The 24,174-nt window shown below is 42.5% G+C and overlaps 2 protein-coding genes across 2 annotated transcripts; both read left to right on the top strand.

Moving 5' to 3' along the window:
• Nucleotides 1-9,342: 9,342 nt before the first annotated feature.
• Nucleotides 9,343-9,654, top strand: LOC307122020 (histone H4; the record flags this gene model as incomplete). The annotated part of the gene is made up of 1 exon (XM_079809822.1): nucleotides 9,343-9,654. The coding sequence occupies one exon, from the start codon at nucleotides 9,343-9,345 to the stop codon at nucleotides 9,652-9,654; it is 312 nt and encodes a 103-aa protein (XP_079665948.1).
• Nucleotides 9,655-10,321: 667 nt separating this feature from the next.
• Nucleotides 10,322-10,696, top strand: LOC307122018 (histone H2B-like; the record flags this gene model as incomplete). Its single annotated transcript, XM_079809820.1, has 1 exon — nucleotides 10,322-10,696. One exon carries the CDS (start codon nucleotides 10,322-10,324, stop codon nucleotides 10,694-10,696), a length of 375 nt encoding a protein of 124 aa, XP_079665946.1.
• Nucleotides 10,697-24,174: the final 13,478 nt, after the last annotated feature.

Genomic DNA, 24,174 nt, shown 5'->3' with positions numbered 1-24,174 from the left:
TGAACGATGTTCTCATAAGAGCTTTGTTCAGACGCCTCAGATCCAGAATCGGTCTGAGCGACCCATCCCTTTTTGGTACGAGAAAATACCGGCTGTAAAAGCCTGACTCGCTCATAGAATGGGGAACCGGTTCTATAGCCCCTTTGCACAGCAGCGTGGCTATCTCCGCTCGAAGTAGATGTGCTACTTCCTCGCTCACTCTCGTCTCTGTACGCGCACAGAAGCGCGGAGGGCGGCGAGCGAACTGCAGAGTGTAGCCGTGCTTCACTGTTTTCAGCACCCATTCTGATACACCTGGAATGGCTTCCCACGCTCTCGCGTGTGCCACACGGGATAGAACGGTCTCCGGGCTCGAAACGCCGCGCTTCGCGGGTTTGACGGCCTGTATAGGAGGGGCGGGCGCAGTGCGCGCGCTCTCTGTGCTGTGGGCCAGCCGATCACTCGCGATGGCTGGCCGCCTTACACACTGTATCTCTGCCGCTTCGAGCGGGGAGTGGCTTGTGTGTGGCCCTACACTCATCGCTCCGGCCACCCTGGGCGGAGAACAAATGGTGTGTGGCGTGGCGCGTAGCGCCTGAGGCATAATGTTCGCGAAAATGTGTGAACGCGTTTGAGCGGGCACAACTCTTACGCGTGGAACATGACCGGTTAAGAGTGGCTGTGTGACAGCGCGTGTGGTGGTTAGGCGTGGACGCAAACAAGCGGACACGTGACCTAACTCTAGCACTCGAGCGGCCGGTGGCCGCTTTATGTGAGTGAGAGACACGGGATTTGTGGTGCTTGGGTGCAGGGGTGAACACAAAAGTGGGCACGTTTACTGCATTTGAAAACACATACGGCATGAGCCGTGCAACCAGAAATAAAGCAACTTCGTGATTTCTCTGGTTCGTCGTAAAAACGGCGGTTGTAGACAGGCGAGAGGGCAGTTTTGCCGGCTCGTTGGCTGCGTGAGAGCCATCTGCAGCAGCCACAGGAGTGGGGGCTGACAGGAAAACAGAGTTTTGACGGTGGTCCGGCCACGGCGGGACTTAACCGTCGCTTCCCCCCTCTGCTAGGAGGACTTTGGAGGGGCTTCAGTTGGAAACAGGCGAGAGGGCGAGTTCGCCAGCTCGTAGGCTGCGTGGAAAACATCTGCAGTAGCCACAGGAGTGGGGACTGACAGGAAAACAGAGTTTTAACGGTGGTCCGGCCGCAGCGGGACTTAACCGTCTTTTCTCTCCTTATGTATAGACGCCCAAAAATACTCGAGCACCACGTGGTGCGAGTTAGCTTTCTGTATGTAAGAAAATCTGGCCGCGAGCCCGGGGAAGCGGACAGTAAAACATTTTTATCTGCCGCGAGAGCTGGGCTCGAACTCGGGTCTCCGGCGTTTCAGCCGCTGATTTTGCCACTGTGCTACCGGGAGGGACACATTAGTGTTCAGTTAGCGCGAGCATACGGCAGTACGTCCTCGTGCTTGTTGGCAGTCGTGCGTGCATAAAAGACAGGCTCGTTACTGCAATAGTAATATTTCCAGCCGCCTGAACTGGAGAGGGGGCTGAGAAATGCTAGAAAATGGCGGTTCATCCGGCCACAGCGGGACAAAAACACCCTCTGTTAATTTCCCGGTGAGTGCGGCGCGCGCGCGCGCTGAACGTGCTCGTGACCGTGCGCACTCTCAGTCCTTGTGAACGGCGCAATCTGCGCGGTCCAACAGGGGGAAGTGCGGGTTCGTTGGAGAGCATATGTCAGCGTCATGTCTCATGACGGCGTTTGTTTGCTGGCGTGCGTGTCTTAACAGGCTCGTGTACAGCAAAATGAACAATTCCAGTCGCCTGAACTCATGAGGGGACTGAGAAATGTGCGCGAGGGTGGAACAGCTCTCTTGTAACGTAAAGAGAGCTGCAGGACCGTCCGTTTCTGCCATCCCTTGTATGTAAGCATGAACAGAGGGGTGAGGAGGCTCGCTCCGAGACCGTTCATTCCTACCATCCCTTGTAAGCGGCGCGGTGGCGCGGCTTGAATAGAGGGGGAGGAGGCTCGCTCCGAGACCGTTCATTTCTACCATCCCTTGTAAGCGGCGCGGTGGCGCGGCTTGAATAGAGGGGGAGGAGGCTCGCTCCGAGACCGTTCATTCCTACCATCCCTTTTAAGCGGCGCGGTGGCGCGGCTTGAATAGAGGGGGAGGAGGCTCGCTCCGAGACGTTCATTCCTACCATCCCTTGTAAGCGGCGCGGTGGCGCGGCTTGAACAGAGGGGGAGGAGGCTCGCTCCGAGACCGTTCATTCCTACCATCCCTTGTAAGCGGCGCGGCTTGAACAGAGGGGGAGGAGGCTCGCTCCGAGACCGTTCATTTCAACCATCCCTCGTAAGCGGTGCGGCTTGAACAGAGGGGGAGGAGGCTCGCTCCGAGACCGTTCATTTCAACCATCCCTCGTAAGCGGCGCGGTGGCGCGGCTTGAACAGAGGGGGGAAACAGCGGAGTGATGTGGTCATAAAACTGCTCGAGTCGAGCCCGCAGGGTCGACATAGAGAGTTCCTCGCACTCGGGGCAATCGCCCGCGAGGAGTGCGGCGGCGGCGTGGTTACGGCCCAGACAGAGAGCGCAGACACATGGCGGTCTCTGGTGCTGAGCTGCACGTGGCATGAGCCGCAGGTGGAACGAGGCGTTTTGATAAAAACGCTCGTGCTCTTTTATGAAACGTGTGACGCAACGGCGAGAACACGTGCAATGAAAGGATATAATGCTGCCGGATAGCAGAGCAGGCACGGATGGCTGAAGGGGCGCGATGCTGCCGGCTTCTTCAGGCGCTGTCCTCTGCTTGCTCGTCTGCACGATCACGGCGGCGGGTTCCAGATCCAGCGATGCGAAGGGCTTCGCTGAAGAAAAGAAAATCGAATATGCAGCCCGTGAGCCCTGCTTATATACACGTGGCCACGCCCCACCTGTAGGCAAATGAAGCCAGGTGGGCGCGAAGCGCCCTCATTGGTCGCCACGTCACGCGGGCTCACCGATAGGCTGCTGCAGTTGCCAGCAGAGCAGCCAATAGCACGCTGGATTAGCCTGCTATGGTCTGCCAGGCTGCCGCACTGCGTTGACAATGTTACAAAATTAAGGATAATTTTGGGTTTTTCAGAAATCTCGAAGAAAGAATACTTTCCCGTAGCGTAAGAAACTTACGCAATACGAGAGAACCTCTCGTAAGAGAACTTCTGTTTTCATTTGTACATCCAAACACTGAGAAACTGCCAGCATTCACTCGTTCACAACCCATGATCTCGCGAGCGTTTGCATGGGCGTGCCAGATTCTCTGGCCGGAGGAAAGGGAGGAAACCGTTCCTGCTTGGACGTCAAACCAGGAGACTTCAGGATTGGCTCGTCTGGCCTGTCATTTTCTCAAAGGCAGAGAAAGACAGCCAGAACTCGGGTTTAAACCGATCAACATTTCTATCCACTTGGGGACAATATTCAGGCTAGGGGAACTCATATTAATGTTGAAAAACCTCATAAAATGAAAATTTCATGCCATGGGACCTTTAATGAATACAAAGTATGTACATTAACACAAATGAATACAGTCTCACACTTTTTCGAAAAAAAGTTCTGAATTATGTGATATTTTATTCATGCCATGTATGCACATTCAAGTTCACTCAAATACATACTCATAACGTCATATACATCCTCACACTAGCGGTGAATCGGCACGAAATAAACCCATAATACAGAATTAATGAATAAAGGATAAACACAATAACACAAAGTTACTGTCTGTGGTTCGGCGGCCGGCGGGAGATGTGACGGTCCCGGATCCGGTGGGAGATGTGACGGTCCCGGATCCGTCAGAGATGTAGCTCGGAGAAAACGTGAACTGTGCACCGTGGCGTGAGTCTTGTAAGTTACCAAATCAGTCGTGATGAGAAACCGCTAACATTATATCACATAACGTTTAGTGTGGACGGATATTAATGAGTGTGACTTTTCCTGATGGTCAAAGCCTATAAGTTTCTGTTATTGGTAATTAAATCAATAACTTACTAGATAACAATAACGTTACCAGCTTTGCTATTGCCTGATACATGATAATAATCAGTACAGTGAGTGTTGTGATCTGAGCACAGTGATAATATCGTTAGCTAGCTTTATCTAGCTAACACTGGTCTCTCTCCGAGACACCTGCCGCTGTTCTCCACTGTTTCTCCTCACATAAATACTCAATCTGTCTCCTGTAATCGTTGTTCTGTCTAATCCTGGTCTGTCCCTAATTGTGTGTCATAATTGTATGGCTGTGGTCTGCCATATGAGTATTAATAAACATTTATAATGTCCTCAGCGTCCGAGCTGTCATTGCGATCCATTGTTTTCCTATCGTTGAAATTCACCGCACTCCCTCTCGTTATGTCACGTCCGGTTTTGGCATTTTTAGATGCGGAAGTAACATTTTCTCACAAAAATGACTCCAAAAGCCTTAATAGTGTATTTTAAAGTATATTTTAAAGAAAATCTAGTTCCTACATTATTTTTCTATACATTGACTCACTGGAGTCTCTAACCTGCAATATGCCCTTTAAGACAACTGTATTACGTTCGTTGTGAAAGCTAGTTTCTTGTTGTTTTTTTCTTCATTTTAAGTAAGTTAAAATAATCGTAATGTTTTAGCTGTCACATGCTCACAGTCAGTGTGATTAACATTACCACACAATACATGACATGTTATGAGTATGTCTCTTCATTTTGGCATGGTTTTATAATGTTGATTGAGACATATGACGTTTTTATAGTCAGGCATAACAGAGGCCATCATAATAATTGACTGTCAAAATACCATGTGTTAGATTGTGTCATGTATTGTGTACTGTACTCTATATGAAGTGCTTTCAAGGACACAGCTCAGGGCAGGCAGAAGTATGTCAAAAGATGAATTAATTGGTCAAGTCCTAGACTTAGCCCTAATTTATGTCTATTTATTTATATAAAATGAACTTGTTGAAAAGCGGGGACAGCATCCAGTTGGTAGGTAGTGCTGCTGCAATCTGTGTTTTAAATATTATAATATAAATATAAATAAGGACAGGAAAAGTCATTATTTCTATTCAGATTTCTTGCATCTCTCTCTATTTTTTTTTTTCTCGGTTCAGATGCGCTTTATTGACATGAATGTTTCAAGAATCTGTTCACCCAAATCTTTGAACAGTATGCAATAACAGTGGTATGAAGATTGATATAATTTTGTATTGTATATAATGTGTGTGCTCTGTGGTGACTAAGATTTGAAAAATTAAAACTTTCAATGATTAGAGAGTTGAACAAGTTCAACTCAATGTTCCTTATTTCGTTCAGTTCTCTATCTTTCTCTCTCTTAGGAGTCAGTGAAGACGTTGTCCATGAAGTTCTTCCTATGTCAGACTTGTAACCGGAAGGTTGCAGGTTCGAGTCTCAGGTCCGGCAGGAATTGTCGTGGGGGGAGTGAATTCCAGCGCTCTCCTCCCTCAATACCACGACTAAGGTGAGACCCTTGAGCAATGCACCAGTATGGCTGCCCACTGCTCCGGGTGTGTGTGTGTTCACTACTGTGTGTGTGCACTTGGATGGGTTAAATGCAGAGCACAAATTCCAAGTATGGGTCACCATACTTGGCCACACGTCACTTTTTCCAAAGACATCCAACAGCTATGTTGAGGTAAAATATTCCAGAAACTGATAATTAAAACTACTGCTTTGAAAATTAATTAAATAATGTCTTTCTTCATTACTTATCCTTATTTTGATTGTTTTTTGTTTTACTAAACGTGTCTGAAATGTAACGCGTTTTGTTATTGTAACACATTTTTTAAATGCTTTTATTTTGAACAGAGCATTTAGCTTGCTAGAATAAGCTACAGCAGCTCGATTAGCCATCAAACGAAACATCGCGATAACAGCTTTTGATCAGGCATTTAAAACAGCTACCACGTTGGGTCCTAAGCGGACACTATTTCACAGTTGGACCCGATTTGTCATAACACCGTCATAGACAGGCAGTGAATCGGTGGGCAAACACGAGAGTGAAGAGACACTAGAAGGGACAGGTCCAGTGTAAAACCCTGAACCTGACTCCTCCATTCTTCCAGTCCAGATACGAGCATTTGTTATGCATGTCTCATTCAGATCCAGTCTCAGAACATCTGTTTAGCTGTGTATTTACTGAAGGAGCACTACAGTCCACTGATCGCACTGCATTTTATGTATCGTCTTTTTTTCTAAACTGTTTTGATATTATTTTTCTTTCGTATGCATGATATTTTTAAGTCCTTTGCATCTGTTGTAATTATTTTGATTATTTGAACTCCTATGTAGAACACTTTGAATTATCATTGAGTAAAAAATCTGCTTTAAATAAACTTGCTTTGCCTTTCCACGTCATTAATGGCAGACCCACGGAAGATCATTCATATCTGGACTCTTCTTTACGATAGAAATGCTCAGACACTGCAATTTTCTTGAATATGTGTTCATCAAAACTCAGAGCGAGGGTTTAAACTGTTATTTTAAAATTGCAATGAACAGTTTGCATGTTTAGGAACATATTGATGTGTTTTCCTGGCATAGGTTTATATTATGTTACAAATCTGGGGAGATGACACACACATGGCGTTCCCAGATGAATGTCATAAGCAGCCCAAACTCACAGCGTGTGCAGAGATGGTGTTTGTTAACCGAGCGACAGCACGAAATAGATGAAAATGTCAGGGCACTTCTTCATGTCATCCTCTCACTGTGTTATACACCGCGCTGTGCTAAATATTCCCATCAGTGTTTGATAGTGTTTTGTGCTCCCACTACATCGCTCCTGACCAGCCTGTGAAACGGAGGTCACATTAGAAGGAAGTATGTCATCGTATTTACTTCTGTTTTTATTTATTTTTTTATTCAAAAATGTGTTTTGATTTGTGTCATTGAAGCTATTTCGTGTAATAAAAGCTTATTTTTTAAAGTTCTTGGTTAAAACATAATGCAGACCATAGAGGGTTAAATGTTGAGATATCAGTTGTCCTGTCTTTGCAAGAAATCACTCGAGTCAGAGATCTGGATGCCAAAGGTTAGACTGAAAACATCTCACAATTACACTCGTAACTCATTTTTATCCAGTTCTTAACCTCTGACCTTTTATCCAGGAGTTTACCACTTCTTTTCATCTTCAGTCTGTCTGAAAATATACAGCTGTTTTCTTTCCAACTCTCTTTCATTCGCTCATCCACAGTTTTGATCAAATCTTCAGCTGCTCTCTAATAGTGGCATGGGCTGTTCTGAAACTTTTATGGGATGTTGAAGGCCAGAGAAGAGATGACTCTTATGGTGCAAGTTCAGCTAAAGGGAGACAGTGTAGATCAGAGAGGCCTGAATCATTCATATTCTATAAATTGATGGGGATAAAATGTGTGTGCATTATTGCTAACAAATGCGTGTAGAAATCTTGTAGAAATGAATCACTAACATAAGTTCATTGAAGATAATGGGAATTGAAAGCTTATGAGAGGATTCATGCATTAAGACTATAATGGGGTTTGTATAAGGCCTGTATACACTCCCGGCGCTATGGGCGGGCCTTAGGGGGCCGGGCCCGCCCATAGAGCTCCTGTGCCCCCCTCCATCAAATTTACATTTAAAAATGATTTAAAAAATAATAATAATTTACGTGTAGTATTATATATATATATATTAAATACACACATCGAGATATATATATATATATATATATATATATATATATATATATATCGATGTGTGTATTTAAGTGTAATATTTAACTCATAATCTTATTTAAAAAAACACCCGCGAAGTTTGACTGATTGTTTACAAAAAAGGGGTTTCCCGCTGACCCGCTCTAACGGCAGCATCTCGGTAAAGTTATAGCGAAGTGACGTGCGCTCGGTTTTGCCTAAGCTAGCTAGCTAGGTTAAATTTAAATTAATCGTGAAAGTGAAAATATTAAAATATGGATACGAAGCTTTTTCAAATCGTCAGCTTCTGGAGGGAAGAAACTGACACCTGTGGCGCCTGAAACACCTGCTACAACGACAGAAGGTGGTGGAGCCTCGGCTAGCAGCACCAGTCATGATCCAAGCTATGTTTTTTTTATGAGATTCCACTCCCAAAAACGTCAACTTCAGCTGTATTAAGAACGTGAGTAGGGCAGTTGGTTTTATTACTCTTCTTAAGTTGCACCAGCTGTGGTGTAAATTATGCATTTGACACTAGCCGTGTTTACATTACCTTTCAAATTGCGCAAATTGAAATTGTGAATTGAAAATATTTCGAAATAGTTTTTTATTTATATTTAGATAATAGCGCAAAACAGCTGCGCAAATCTGTAATGGAAACGCAGCTACTGATATGCTATATGTGTGTGAGTGTGTCTTAGTTGATTATGCATGGTTGATTTAATACTTAACCTGAGATTTGTGACTATTAGGCTGTTATTAGGAAGTTGGCTTATAGCATGCTGTGTTCACGGAACAATGCAGACCAAGGCTATAACTGTAACATGATATCTTCAGTAACCGAAAAATGAGTGGGCAATAGGCTAATTGTAGTTAGGATATTGAAATCGCCGTGAAACTGTTGTAGCAATAGTTGGTTGTTGTCCTATAGAAAAATGTATTGGATGTCATAATTAGGCCCCCCCAAGAATATTAAATGCCCGTCCATTGATTTGTTTCTGCCGCCGGCTCTGTCTGTATATGAGCCTCTGTGTGTTTTCTAATAAAGAAGAAGTTTCTCTATGCAGAGTAAGAAACAGGAAAGTGAAAATGGAGTGAGATGTTCCAGCGAGGCGGAGGACAGAATGTCATGTGATTTCTGAGAAGAGACTGCCTATAGTTTTCATTTTCTGTATAAATAGTCTGGGTCTCGATCTGTTAGCTGTTGTGGACTGTCAACAGCTGTGATCCAGAGCTCTGTATGCTTCATTCATCTGATGTAATTGATTATTAAAATAGTTAATCTAAACTTTGTTTCTGCTCTCCTCATTCAACGAACATGCGGGCTTGAGGAATTAATGCAAGCCCAACAAAATATACCTGACGTGTCACATAAAAATATACTGATTTAATTTAATATATGTATTGTCATTCAGTATCTCGAATATGATGTCATTCTTCGTCAAATGAGTCTTATACAATTTTTTTTTCAAAGCACAGGCCTAGTGAGATCAGGGTTAGAGGTTAAATCACATTGTCTTGTGCTGAACTATATCGAGGGGCGGGGCGTGCTGCGCAGTGGTGGTTTCTGTCAGGTCCTGTAAGCAAATATAAACGGCTTCCTTGTAGCGCTTTTTTCTCCACTCGTTATTATACGAACGATTGAAGAACTCAGAGTTAATTATGTCTGGAAGAGGCAAAGGCGGTAAAGGACTCGGTAAAGGAGGCGCAAAGCGTCACCGTAAAGTTTTGCGCGATAACATCCAGGGAATCACCAAACCCGCCATCCGTCGTCTGGCTCGCCGCGGCGGTGTCAAGCGCATCTCCGGTCTGATCTACGAGGAGACCCGCGGAGTGTTGAAGGTGTTTCTGGAGAACGTGATCCGCGATGCCGTGACCTACACCGAGCACGCCAAGAGAAAGACCGTCACCGCCATGGATGTTGTGTACGCGCTGAAGCGGCAGGGACGCACCCTGTACGGCTTCGGAGGATAAACGCCTGAAATCAAGACAAACCGCAAACCCAACGGCTCTTATAAGAGCCACACACTCTCTCACATAAAGAGTCATGTCACACCAATGCTGGCGATACATTATATTATTTCTAATAAGCTGATATGAATAAAAAACAAAAATATGTAAATTCTGCAAAGAAAACATTGGCTTTTCTAATTTCTACACAATTTAAGTTTAATAAGTTTAAATACTGTATTGCGTTAAAATCAGCTTATGGCTGATTTTCAAAACAAGAGTTGTAATGTTTCTTTCATAGAATATAACTTGTAATTTCAAGTGATTTACAGAATCAAGAACTAAATTAAAACGATGAAAATAAAAGTTATATGTTAGTGGTAAAGGGGCTATTTTAAAAATTGATCTTATTACTTTATTCTAAAAATGAGTCTGCAGACTTTAATCAAATCTAAAAAGAGCGGGACATGAACAAAGGAAACGAAAATGTGCGGGGTCTTTTTCAAACGTAAAGCGGTGGGTGGGGCTAATATTTACCCGCTGCTTTGAGTTGTCCAATGAAATACGAGTTTATGGGCTCGGGCTATGAAAACAGCCAATCAGAAGAATCCGTATCTCTTAGTAAATTAGCATATGTCGGTGAATAAAAGCCTCTGTATCGCTCCTGAGCGCACATTGACTCTTCATCATCATGCCTGAACCAGCAAAGTCCACGCCTAAGAAGGGCTCCAAGAAGGCCGTCACCAAGACCGCCGGTAAGGGAGGAAAGAAGCGCAGAAAGTCCAGGAAGGAGAGCTACGCTATCTATGTGTACAAAGTCCTGAAGCAGGTTCATCCTGATACCGGCATCTCCTCCAAGGCGATGGGCATCATGAACTCTTTCGTCAACGACATCTTCGAGCGCATCGGCGGTGAGGCGTCTCGTCTGGCGCACTACAACAAGCGCTCCACCATCACCTCTAGAGAGATCCAGACCGCCGTGCGTCTGCTGCTGCCCGGAGAGCTGGCCAAACACGCCGTGTCCGAGGGCACAAAGGCTGTGACCAAATACACCAGCTCAAAGTGAGGTGACCTCTGACCTTACCCACCCCTAAGGCTCTTTTAAGAGCCACCCATCTTCTCAATTAAAGAGCTTATAGCGCTTGAGATGAACGAACCCATTTAATCTAAAAAAGAGGTTTTCAAATTTTTTAATGCCAAGGACCCCCAAATATGAGGGACCCCTTCCTAAAATCCATCTATTTTATTTATGCAAAAAAAAAAAAAACATTTAAACTGTTGTTTCATAACTTAAATTGGCTATTAATGTATATACCTGCAGAAAATGTTTAAAACATTTTCAATTAAAATTATTTGTACGGCAAGAAAGGAGAGAAACCTTTAGAAATGAAACAGAATATTCGCTAGACATTTTTGCTGTCTTTTTATTCTCTGAAATTTTCTGGGGACCCTTTAGAACCTTCTGGAGGATCCCAGTTTGATAACCCCTGATCTAAATTTCCCCAGAGATGGCATGAATGTAAGAATATTAAATTAGGGCTAATTAATGATAGTATGTCAGTTTTATAAAAAATATATTTGAAAAGCACACAGAAGAAAACCAGTTTCATGTCTGGTCAGGTTTGTGACTGGTGGTAGAACATGATGAGTCTTAAGTCTATGGTGTTAATGCATTTACTTAATTTAGTTATTAGTAATTTGTTTATATTAAAGATGTGAACCGTGAAAAAAGGACAATATAGCTTTCCTATGCAGCAGTATGGCACAAATAATCAAAATTAGTTAAAAAGTGACATTATAGAAAACCGGAAGGTAATTAGCACATCTCTTTACTATGGCATACACATAAAACATTGTCAATTTCTTTTATTCAAATCAATTAAATGATTGTTAGGCTGCATTAGGTCTGCAGGAACCGGGAACACTTCCCATAACACCTGATGTACTTATGTTATTCTCACTGTTTATCCCGAGGTTTACTGTAGTCTTCCGGATCCAGATCAGATGGTGGACCTGCGCTAGACATGACCACAACGCAGCCCTGAAGTGTCAGCAGAGACTGTGCCAACTGGACTCTGGCCCATCTCCGGGCAGATATTCTGGATGTTCTGATCTAATCTGACCTCTGACCTGTTATGTTGCCTGAATCATAATTATACACTGCTCGTTTGTTGGCCAGAGGAGAACTGGCACTCCGACCGAGTCTAATTTTTCCCATGTTTTTTTTTTCATATATATATATATAATTTTTTTTTATATATATATATATATATATATATATATATATATGTTTATATTTATATATTTATTTATATTTTTAACTTCATAAGGAAGTTTATAATTACCTTTCAGTTTTCTACAATTTGTCACTTTTTGAATTCTGTTTTTTCCCATTTTTTTTTTTTCTCCATTCTTGTCGCCTCTCGCTTTTGGCTTGCTCAGTTGGGGACACTAAATATAATGTCTATTATAACTATAATGTGTTAAGAGCTTGTTCAGTATTGGGGAGCTAAACCATTTAGTGCTTTGTAAGTAATAAGCTGGATTTTAAAATGTATGCTATGTTTAATAGGGAGCCAGAGCAGTGTTGACAGAACCGGGCTAGTAGGTTCATACTTCCTGGTTCTAGTAAGAACTGCGTTTTGGACCAGCTGGTGCGAGCTGAAACTAGACAGGTTGAGTCTACAAGGTTCTCACGTGTTATTGCAGAGCACTTTTGCATTTAAGTGTTCTATTAGTATACTTCTTTTATACTAAAAAATAATAAAGTACACTTTCAGTCTACTTTTTATAGAAATAGACTTCATGCACTTCTCAGAAATATATTAAACTGCACTTAAGTATACTTGACTTATACTGACAGAGAAGTCTAAGTATATTTGGCTTGTAATTGTTGAATCTTTTGATTGAGTAGCCTATTAAATATGATGAAACATACATTGTTTGAAAATATTGATTGAAAACAGATATGTTCCTAATTGTCACAGTTGGTTTCATGTTTGGTTTCACGTTTATGTTTTCATGTCTCTTATTTTGATGTTTGATGTTTCAGTTTCTGGTCTAGTCATGTGTTTCCCTTCCCATCATGTGATCATGTCATGTGCTTTCCTTGTCGCATGTGTTATGTTTCTATTGGTTCCCTTGTTTCATGTGTCTTGTTCTCATTGGTTGGTTTAGTCATGCGATCCCTCTATAGGCCTCAGGGGCCCGTTTCAGAAAGGAGGTTAAGTGAAAACTCTGAGTAGGTTAACCCTGAAATAAGGGAAACTCTGGGTTTTCTGTTTCAGAATGGGAGGTATGTCAAACCCGAGAAAGCAGGGTAAGTCAAGCCCGTTTCTGAAAGAGAGGTAACTTATACTCAGAGTCAGTTACCAGGGTAACTTACTCTGTGAACCTAACCTGGTCAGGAGCAGGGGCCTGTTTCAGAAAGGAGGTTAAGTGGAAACTCTGAGTATGTTAACCCTGAAATAAGGGAAACTCTGGGTTTTCTGTTTCAGAATGGGAGGTATGTCAAACCCGAGAAAGCAGGGTAAGTCAAGCCCGTTTCTGAAAGAGAGGTAACTTATACTCAGAGTCAGTTACCAGGGTTACTTACTCTGTGAACCTAACCTGGTCAGGAGCAGGTTTTCTTTGGTAAACCCAGAGTTTATTTCGTTCTCCTCCCCCTTTTTAAAGCACCAGCTGTGTTTAAATACTTTATTCATTCATTCAAACGCCACAAATGCTTTTCTTACTGAGTATTTTGGTTGTATTTCAAGTATAAATATAAAAAAAAATTATACATTTAATCTAAATCTAAAGTAAGCAAAGTTTACTTAAAACAAATTAAATTATCTGCCACTTGACAAAAATACAAAGTAAGAAAAGCATTCTTTGCAGGAACATTCATTGCTTATATTTTCATCATGAGGACACTGTCAAAGAGACAAAAATGGCATGTCCTTTTATACAGGATCCTGACATTCACTTGATAATCCTCTAGAAGTAACCCTGATAATTAGGATTTCCAGTGGTTGGACGCATTTATGACACTCATATTCCCATCATCACACTTTCTGAAAACGGATTACTGTATGGAATGGAAGGATGCTGCCAGATGGTAGTACGAGATATATGCCATAACCACCACCACAGCTGTTAAATACATTTATTTACATTTTTTATAGTCATCTTTATTTCCTACAAATACTTTATTCTTTTTCCTGTTGGGTATTAATATTCTTCCTCCATCTCCTCTTCATCTGTCAGTGGTGCTGGAGTTTGGCTGGCCTGAGTAGAAGTAAACTGTTTAATGTCATTACCCTGATTAATAAATGTAACAGGTGGGATTAGAGAACATTTCATTATGTGAAAGAGCATAGACCCTTTCACATTTCTGGGTTTCTCAGAGCGGAAGTCGTCATAGGGTTAACTTTCATAGAGGTGAATGAAAGAATAAATTAAATATATATTTTTGTGTCTCCATTTGCTCAAATAGCAAAAGAAAAACTCCACAATAGTGATTTCACAACTTTCAAAAAGGGAAAAATTAAAGTGAGATTGATAACTGCAGTGAAAAGAGAGAAAGATGTTAATTTTAACTATCACTCCCATAGACGCTTTATTAGAAACACTCTCACAGCAGCGGTAGCTTGATTTTTGTAATTTGATGCAAAAGTAATATAATACAAAGTATTAGTGTTATAAATGTACATTAAAAAAAATACACAAAAAGTTGCAGGATTTACGATATTGATGACTATTAAAACACGTCATCACAGTCTGTGAAAAGGGTCTATGTGGGTAAAGCTGCTCCACATTGGACACTGAATGATATTTATTTAATATGTCAAATGTTTGTAAAGTCATTAAACCAACACCCATGAACATTTTATGCTTAAAGCCTTATCTGATTGAATTATGTTTTTATTTTATTTTTTATTTTTAGCTGCTGCCACATTCTTTGTTTGCCTTTTGGATTCCATGAAAATTAAACTTCATTAAAATAATTAAGAATTAAACTTGTGTATTGACCTGGAAGTATGCAAACGTCTTTTTGTTGGGTGCTGTTGCCATGGTGAATCGTAATTTCGGAGCTCCATTGATTGTGGCTTTTCATAGTTGGAGTGCATGAGCTTAATTCAGAGTCAGTCTACTCAGAGTTGATTGAACTACCTCAATTCAGCTGTTCTGAAACCCAAAACTCAGAGTTTCCCATCTCAGAGTAAGTCAACTCAGAGTTCAGGTTTAAACTCAGAGTTGGTTGAACCTCCTTTCTGAAACAGGCCCCTGGTTTTCTTTGGTAAACCCAGAGTTTCTTTCGTTCTCCAGCTTTTTAAAGCATCAGCAGTGTTTAATACTTTATTCATTCATTCAAACGCCACAAATGCTTTTCTTACTAAGTATTTTGGTCGTATTTCAAGTATAAATATAAAAAAAATTATAAATTTAATCTAAATCTAAAGTAAGCAAAGTTTACTTAAAACAAATTACATTTTCTGCCATTTGACAAAAATACTAAGTAAGAAAAGCATTCTTTGCAGGAACATTCATTGCTCATATTTTCATCATGAGGACACTGTCAAACTGACAAAAATGGCATGTCCTTTCATACAGGATCCTGACGTTCACTTGATAATCCTCTAGAAGTAACCTAATAATTCGAATTTCCTTTAGGATTTCCAGTGGTTGGACGCATTTATGACACTCATATACCCATCATCACACTTTCTGAAAACGGATTATTGTATGGAATGGAAGGATGCTGCCAGATGGTAGTACGAGATATATGCCATAACCACCACTGGTTAACAGCTGGTATAACAGCTGTTAAATACATTTATTTAAATTTTTATAGTCATCTTTATTTCCTACAAATACTTTATTCTTTTTCCTGTTTGGTGTTAATATTCTTCCTCCATCTCCTCTTCATCTGTCAGTGGTGCTGGTGTTTGGCTGGCCTGAGTAGAAGTCAATAATGTCATTCCCCTGATTAATAAATGTAACAGGTGGGATCAGAGAACATTTCATTATGAGAAAAGAGCATAGACCCTTTTCACATTTCTGGGTTTCCGAAGCTGAAGTCGTCATAGTTGGGTTAACTCTTATAGCGGTGAATGAGAGAATACATTAAATATATATATTTTTGTGTCTCCATTTGCTCAAATAGCAAAAGAAAAACTCCACAATAGTGATTTCAAAACTTTCAAAAAGATGGAAAAATTACAGTGAGATTGATAACTGCAGTGAAAAGAGAGAAAGTTGTTAATTTTAACTATCACTCCCATAGACGCTGTATTAGAAACACTCTCACAGCAGCGGTAACTTGATTTTTGTAATTTGATGCAAAAGTAATATAATACAACGTATTAGTGTTATAAATGTACATACATTAAAAAAAAATACAAAAAACGTTGCAGGATTTACGATATTGATGACCATTAAAACACGTCATCACTGTGAAAAGGGTCTATGTGGGAAAAGCTGCTGCACATTGGACACTGAATGATATTTATTTAATATGTCAAATGTTTGTAAAGTCATTAAACCAACACCCATGAACATTTTATGCTTAAAGCTTTTCCTGATTGAATTATGTTTTTTTAATCTATTTTTTTAGCTGCAGCCACATTCTTTGTTTGCCTTTTGGATACCATGAAAATTAAACTTAATTAAAATAATTAAGAATTAAACTTGTGTATTGACCCGGAAGTATGCAAACGTCTTTTTGTTGGGTGCTGTTGCCATGGTGAATCGTAATTTCGGAGCTCCATTGATCGTGGCTTTTCATAGTTGGAATGCATGAGCTTAACTCAGAGTCAGTCTACTCAGAGTTGGTTGAACTACCTCAATTCAGCTGTTCTGAAACCCAAAACTCAGAGTTTCCCATCTCAGAGTAAGTCAACTCAGAGTTCAGGTTTAAACTCAGAGTTGGTTGAACCTCCTTTCTGAAACAGGCCCCAGGTTTCCATTGTCTGTTGTTAAATATTGTTTGTGTAACACTGCTGTTGGTGAGTTCTTGTTTCTTGTTCATGCCACATTGTTCAAGTCAAGTCAAGTCTAAGTCTATTGCATTCCCGCTCACATTTTGGATGTAATAAACGCTGCATTTGGGTTCAACTAAAACTTGCCACTGATAGTGAACATGCGAATTAACTTAAAATCTACTTTACTCTTTCTCCACCATTGCTTGAATTTTCCGGCTATCCATGTTTTCACTGTTATACGTTAGGGGGAGCTTTTCCATAGTACAGAATCTCCGGATCAAAATACAGGGGAAGAAACAGAAACAAGCGATAGAAGATTGCTCACGCAAATGTAAAATAACCCAATCATCAAACATTAAACTGCATGTAAATCAAAACTGCCTAATGTTACTGAATGAAATGTCAAACCCATGAAGAGGGAACGACTGTGAAGCTTTGGGGGTGTTGATGGACTCAATCTACTCCATCTGTGTTTTGATCATCGTTCGGAATCTGATCAAGGCATAACCGCTTTCTTTCCAGCCAACAGTAATGAAATATTTTATCTACACTCTAAAAAAAAAAAAGGTTCTATATGGCACCAAAAATGGTTCTTGGCATGTAATCATAGGGGAACCTTTTTAAGTGCTATATAGCACCAATTTTGGTGCTTCAGTGGTTCTTCACCGGTTCTTTGACTAAGGTGCTATATAGCACCAAAATTGGTTCCTCTATGATTACGACGAAGAACCGTTTTTGGTGCCATGTAGAACCTTTTTTTTTTTAGAGTGTATCTTATATAAAACAATTGTAAAATGAGTTTACTTAGTGTTTTGAGGCCTCATGGCCTACATCAGGGATTCCCAACCTTTTTATGTGCCAGGGACAAGCATATTCATATAAAAAATTCCAGGGACCAGTTGTAAATTTTAAAGCCTCAATTTTAATTTGCATCGTTTTGAAACAGCACTGTGTAAAACCGTAACAGCCTTTTTAAACTTTCAGACCAGTTCACAAAATGTTTCAATTTTCTCCCATACATTTAGGCCTACTTCAAAAGCAACTCACACAGCAGTCACTCACTAGCAGGTGGCAATATATATGAAAATACCAGCCCATTTCACCTGTCAAATCTCTCCAGAACCACTAAAGGCAATCACTTCAACAGCAACTCAGTGTTTTCTCTCACCAACAGGTGACAACAAAGGCTAATTGTATGAAAATAAGAGCCAGTTTCAACAGTCAGACAGTTTCAGAATACAACACAGTGATTTCAGCCAATCATTTCTAAAAGTATAAAATTAGAGATCAACAAAAAATACCAGACTAACAAGAACAAAATTAATTTAATGTGAGCATAAACTGCGTATTGATTTGACTATTTTAGCTGTGCACACATTCCATAAATTGTTTTTTTAAAAGGACTGCATCACAAATATGAGAAGATCGTTCAAGATGCTCACGACCAAGCAGATCCTCGCGCATACTCGCCCGAGAGACTGGCTAATCTCCCTAGAGAGTGACTCAGAGCTGTGTTTCAGCCTAGAGCCCTGGTTAGTAGCCGACTGGTACCAGAGGGGAGTGACGATGGGAGCCATCTCACACCGCAAGGTCATCTCTACGGACGCCTCCACCACGGGTTGGGGCGCCGTTTTCGAGGGCAGATCAGCCTCGGGCCTCTGGTCGAGCGGAGAAAAGCTCCTACACATAAACTGTTTGGAGATGATAGCGGTAGAGAACGCGCTCAAGCAGTTTCTCCCGCTTATACGAGGACACCACGTGTTGGTCCGGTCGGACAATACCACTGTGGTGTCCTACGTGAACCGGCAGGGCGGTGTCAGGTCCAGGTGTCTGGGCAATCTGACAGAACGCCTGCTCGTGTGGGCAGACAGCTCGCTGCGCTCGCTGAGAGCTGCGCACGTACCGGGCCACCTCAATGTGGGCCCGGACAAGCTGTCCAGGGGCCTCATTCTCTCAGGAGAATGGTCCCTGCACCCCCAGACAGTCCAGCTGGTACGGCGCCTATTCGGCAGAGCGGAGCTCGACCTCTTTGCAACAAAAGAGAACGCCCGCTGCCCGACGTTTCTGTCCAAAAGCGAGTATGCGCTGTCCCAACCTTGGCCCAGCCTCCCGCTGTATGCTTTCCCGCCGATTTCCCTATTGCCCCAGGTCATAGCGAAAATCAGGGAGACGCGCCGCCCGGTGCTCCTTATAGCGCCGCGCTGGGAGAACCAGATTTGGTACCCAGAGCTGGTGAAGCTGTCGCACTCACCCCCCTGGCCAGTTCCGCTGAGAGCAGACCTCCTCTCTCAAGCAGGAGGGTCAGTTTGGCATCCCCATCCAGAGCGATGGTCTCTGCATGTATGGGTGACCAACGGATACCCGTTGACCTGCCCGAAGGGGTTATGAACACGATTTCACACTCTAGAGCCCCCTCGATGAGGCGGTTATATAGTTCTAAGTGGTCGGTGTTCACTGAGTGGTGTGTTTCCAAGGGATTGGACCCACAGCAATGTGGGGTCCAGCGGGTGCTCTCCTTCCTCCAAGAGCTTTTGGAACTGGGAAGGTCCCCTTCCACGCTCAAAGTGTATGTGGCGGCTATAGCAGCGTTCGCTCAGACGACGCTAGGTAGCACGCTAGGAAGGAACGAGCTCATCATCCGTTTCCTCAGAGGAGCCAGACGGATGAATCCCCCGCGGCCCCCTTTGGTTCCTATATGGGATCTGGCCTTGGTCCTAGAGGCCCTGAAGGCTCATCCCTTTGAACCGCTCGAGACTGTGGAACCAAGGTTCCTTTTGCTAAAAACCGCGTTCCTGATAGCTCTGGCTTCAGTGAAACGCGTGGGGGATCTACACGCTTTCAGTGAGCCCGACGTGTATGGAGTTCGGTCCTAATGACTCTAAGGTCATTCTCAGACCGAGGCATGGTTATGTCCCCAAAGCGATCGGCACTCCCTTCAGGGCGCAGATTATCTCCCTCTCGGCTCTGCCAGCATCCGACGAGGGGGACGGTGGCAATATCCTCTGCCCTGTCAGGGCATTGAGGGTTTATGTCACACGCTCCGCCGCCTTCAGGCGTTCTGAGCAGCTATTTGTTTCGTTTGGAGGGCGCGCTAAAGGTCTCGCCTCCTCGAAACAGACCCTGTCCAGGTGGATAGTGGACGCGATTGCAACTGCATACGCTTCCAAACACCTGCAGTGCCCGCTAGGTGTCAGAGCACACTCCACCAGAGGCATGGCCTCTTCGTGGGCTTGGGCCAGAGGGATTTCCATCCACGATATCTGTATGGCGGCAGGCTGGGCCTCCCCGTCTACGTTCGTGAGATTTTACAATCTGGAAGTTCCTGCCTTACAGGCGAAAGTGTTATCAGTTCAATAGGGCTGTTGGTTCTGCCCAGTGATTCTGTGCAGACATAGCTCACATACTGGTAGTAAGTTTGGTACTAGGCTCATGTGAATTTGAAGGAGACCGGCGGTGCTGTTCCCTCATTTACGAGACGAGCTGTTGTGAGTTTGAAGGTGACCGGCGGTGCCGTTACCTCACTCATATAACAAGATATTGTGAATTTGAAGGCGACCGGCGTTGCCGTTCCCTCATTCATGAGACAAGGTGTGGTGAATTTGAAGGAGACCGGCAGGTGCCGTTCCCTCATTCATGGGACAGGGTGTTGTAACCACCTGTTGTAACCACCCGTCAGTTCAAATGAAGTGTCCGTATATGTGGTGGCCCGTTTCCTTTACCGGCCACCCTGCCCGAGCAGTGTTTTTTCCCCGGTTCCCTGGGATACATATGCTGTATGCGAGGCGCGCACGGCGTTGACAATATGTTCCCGTAGCGTAAGGAACTTACGCAATACGAGAGAACCTCTCGTAAGAGAACGATACTCGGTTACTTAACGTAACCTCGGTTCTCTCTAGAAGAGGGAACGAGTATTGCGTTCCTTGCCGTGCGCCCCGCGGGCTTTTACGCTTCAGAACTACGAAAACCGAATATGCAGCCCGTGAGCCCTGCTTATATACACGTGGCCACGCCCCACCTGTAGGCAAATGAAGCCAGGTGGGCACGAAGCGCCCTCATTGGTCGCCACGTCACGCGGGCTCACCGATAGGCTGCTGCAGTTGCCAGCAGAGCAGCCAATAGCACGCTGGAATAGCCTGCTATGGTCTGCCAGGCTGCCGCACTGCGTTGACAATGTTACAAAATTAAGGATAATTTTGGGTTTTTCAGAAATCTCGAAGAAAGAATACTTTCCCGTAGCGTAAGGAACTTACGCAATACTCGTTCCCTCTTCTAGAGAGAACCGAGGTTACGTTAAGTAACCGAGTATCGTTTTAGGTTCACGGTTTCGGTACGGTTCAGTATTTGCTGTTCAGGGAAAAAAGGACTACTGTCAAATCAAAATAAAGAAAATAATAAGAACAAATAATTTAAATACAAGCAGCAGCACAAATAAATACTATTGAGCAAAGATACTAATAAAATAAACTATGTTTTTCAGGTAGGACTACGTCTAACATTAGTTTTCAGGTACAGAAATTGCATGTTTGACTGTATAAATTAAAGATTAATTCTATTAAACTCACAAGAGCTATTCAATCAAGAGCAGCGAGTGATGTCCTTGTCTTTTGTTGTTTGACATTAAACAGACAGCAGTATAGGCTACTGCCCCTTTAAGACCTAATGCTACTGCCCCTTTAAGACCTAATGCTCGGATATGCGTCGTCTTTCTTGACTGTATAAAGTTTACTTAAGGCATATACAGACTATGTCTGCTAAAATACTCATCAAGATGGACATGTTGACATAGTTTTTGTGTGAGTTTGTCCGTTCAAGAGCAAGACTTGAAAGAGAACTCCATATTTGCGCGCTCTGAAACGTGTGCGCGCTTTCGGATGAGTGCACAGAGACAAATTTTCTTGCACCGCCCGCGACTTCTCATTCGTGTCTTCTGGCACTACACCCGGGTGATGACGGTGGAAATGACTGGTCATATTCGAACATAAGGCATGCAATGAACACAGTTTACAAAGAGAGAATTATTTGAAAAATTTTACACGGCACCCCTGCTCTCGTCAGACGGCACCCTGGTTGGGAAACACTGACCTAAGCTGCTGTCTGTGTACTGCCATCTGCTTGACTGGAGGTCTAGCAACCCAAGTGCAAGCCACTTCACAGACACAGATAGTTGCGTGTTCTGAGTTAACTCAATCAGAGCGTAAAAAAAACGGGATATTTTACGGGAAAATACTAAAACGAGAAGACAGCGGGAAAAGAGGTAAAATACGTGAGAAACCCGGAAAAAACGGGAGGGTTGACAGCTATGCTTCTGAGTACAAACCTTTAGCGCTCTCCCTTGTCTCAACCTCTTGATGCGTGGATTATGGTCAAAACTAATATCTTGCAGGGGTTTTTTTGACGCTTGAGCTATTATGGCATCCCATAACTACACAAAGAACGCCAGTCTTTCTGTAGTCCACATTAAAGGTTAGCTAGCCAGTCAAAACTACACAGTCGTCGCAGAACTACAGATTCACAACACAACTACTATTAGCGGAAGTGGCTTACTGGAAATGTTATCTTCTATTTAAATGCACATTTCTTTTAGAAATTGATAGATTTATATACTACAAACTCATGCAAACCAATCATAAGTAGATCCCCATAATTTAACCTCAAAATGACAAACTCATCCTCACTCTCATCCCATGAGCGAACTCTGCATTCCTCATATTGATCTTTCCGTACATGTATTAATTTTCTGAAAATATTAAAATTTTATTTATACATAAACACAGCTGTACTACAATAAACTATTCTAATAAATAAATAAATAAATAACTGTGATCATATTATTGATGCTATTATCTATAATCAATCCCAATCGGGAAAAACATCACTGCACTTCCACTGTGTGACAGCGGCGCCATATGCAACATTATCCGTCTGCAATACCAGAGGCTGCACTTTCAGGACCGCATTTCTAGGACCCTATTTTTTTTGTGACAGCGCCACCTACCGAATCGGAGAACCGCAATCCCAGGAACGCATTTCCAGGACCCTAGTTTTGGAGATCCGAAACAAGTGCTGCAGTATTTTAACCCATTTTTTTTTTTAGGTTTTTAAAGTTTTATTACACCCAAATACAGCTTTCTTTATTGCAATTAAATCTGGTTTCTAGGAATGTTGAGTAATTATTGGGTCCAAGTTGCAGAATTTGCATAATCTTGTGTTTTTGGAGTTGTGAGATCCAGGCGATCACCGGGCAATCACTGCTCATAACGCCAGCGAAGACAGCCTTTCCTCGGCTAGTCCTTCTGGCGTCTGCCGCTGGCTCTGATGTCCTGTAGTGGTTCGTTTTGTGTAGATCTAACGGCCGAGCTTTGCTCTCATGAATCTATAATTTGTTGTCTGCCAAATCGTTTTGACTGAGGGCAAAGAGAAGTTTCATAACTTTATATTTTAAGGATATTTAAACACATGCAGTGAAGATAATGTAGGAGTTGCCTGGACCACATTTGTCTGGCTATTAATGCTTAATATATATTTTTAATGAAAATGAAAAGAGGCAGAGTGGTGTTTTATGACATATTTCTCCTGGAGTGCCTTGAACGCGCGTCAATTTCGCTTCCAGCGCTCGATTTCTACGCGCGTCCAATTATCTGCTGACGCGCGAATGCATTCAAAATGTTCGTGCGTGAAACTAGACGCGGTAGACGCGATTTGACGCTCAATTCGCGTTTGGTGTGAACGCAGCATTAGACACAATTGTGCTGTCACCAAGTCAACACAAGCTTGCATGCAAGTTTAGTTAAACAAATGTGCTAAATTAATTTACAGGACTAATATTAAGCAAATCACGATCACTTCGGCTATGTTAACTTTCCAATGAAATGCATCACAATTGTTTTTGATGTAAAAATAAAAACGGATTCACATGTGATACTCACACTCTGATCGTCATCCATCTTTGCTGGTCCTCTAATTCGCTAGGTGGCCTTGTCAATAAAAACCTAGGGTCCTAGAAATGCGGTCCTAGGACTGCGTTCCTGAAAATGCAGCCTCCGGTTGTGCAGGCAGATGCTACTCGCCATATGGACACATTGATATTTACTCAATTTACAGTAAAACTGTTGGAAAAAAGTTGATTTGTGACTAATTTACTTTAAAAATATGCTGCAAAAATCCCCCTTGAGAAGAGATGTTTAGAAATGAGGTTATTGGAGCAATTTCTGGAGCACTTCAGCTTCTGTGTGAGAGTTTTGGAGGGACATTCAAATGTCATGTGACTTAAAAACAGCACATCATTGGCTAACATTATATATGTAGTCTACAGTATAAAATATACTTTGAAAAAAACCCTTAACCCTTCTAACCTTAACCCTTAATTAAAATAAATTTGTTTCGAAGATAAGCGTAAAAAAAAAAATACACTTTCATTCTTTCTACCCCTTAGTCAATTAAACAAGACTAAGAGAATGAAGACCCGGCTAATGTTAATGTAAAGCAGCTTACTGCTCATATTCAGAGTTTAAACTGGAAAGTGTCTCATTCTGTGCAGTTTTGGTGGCTCTTAAAAGAGCCTTTGTGGTTTGTAGCGGGT

This window comes from Gobio gobio (assembly GCF_949357685.1).
Source record: "Gobio gobio genome assembly, chromosome: 25".
In the NCBI taxonomy this organism is placed as follows: Eukaryota; Metazoa; Chordata; class Actinopteri; order Cypriniformes; family Gobionidae; genus Gobio; species Gobio gobio.
The sequence above is the reverse complement of the archived record's forward strand: the minus strand, read 5'-3'. Positions and strand labels throughout refer to the sequence as shown.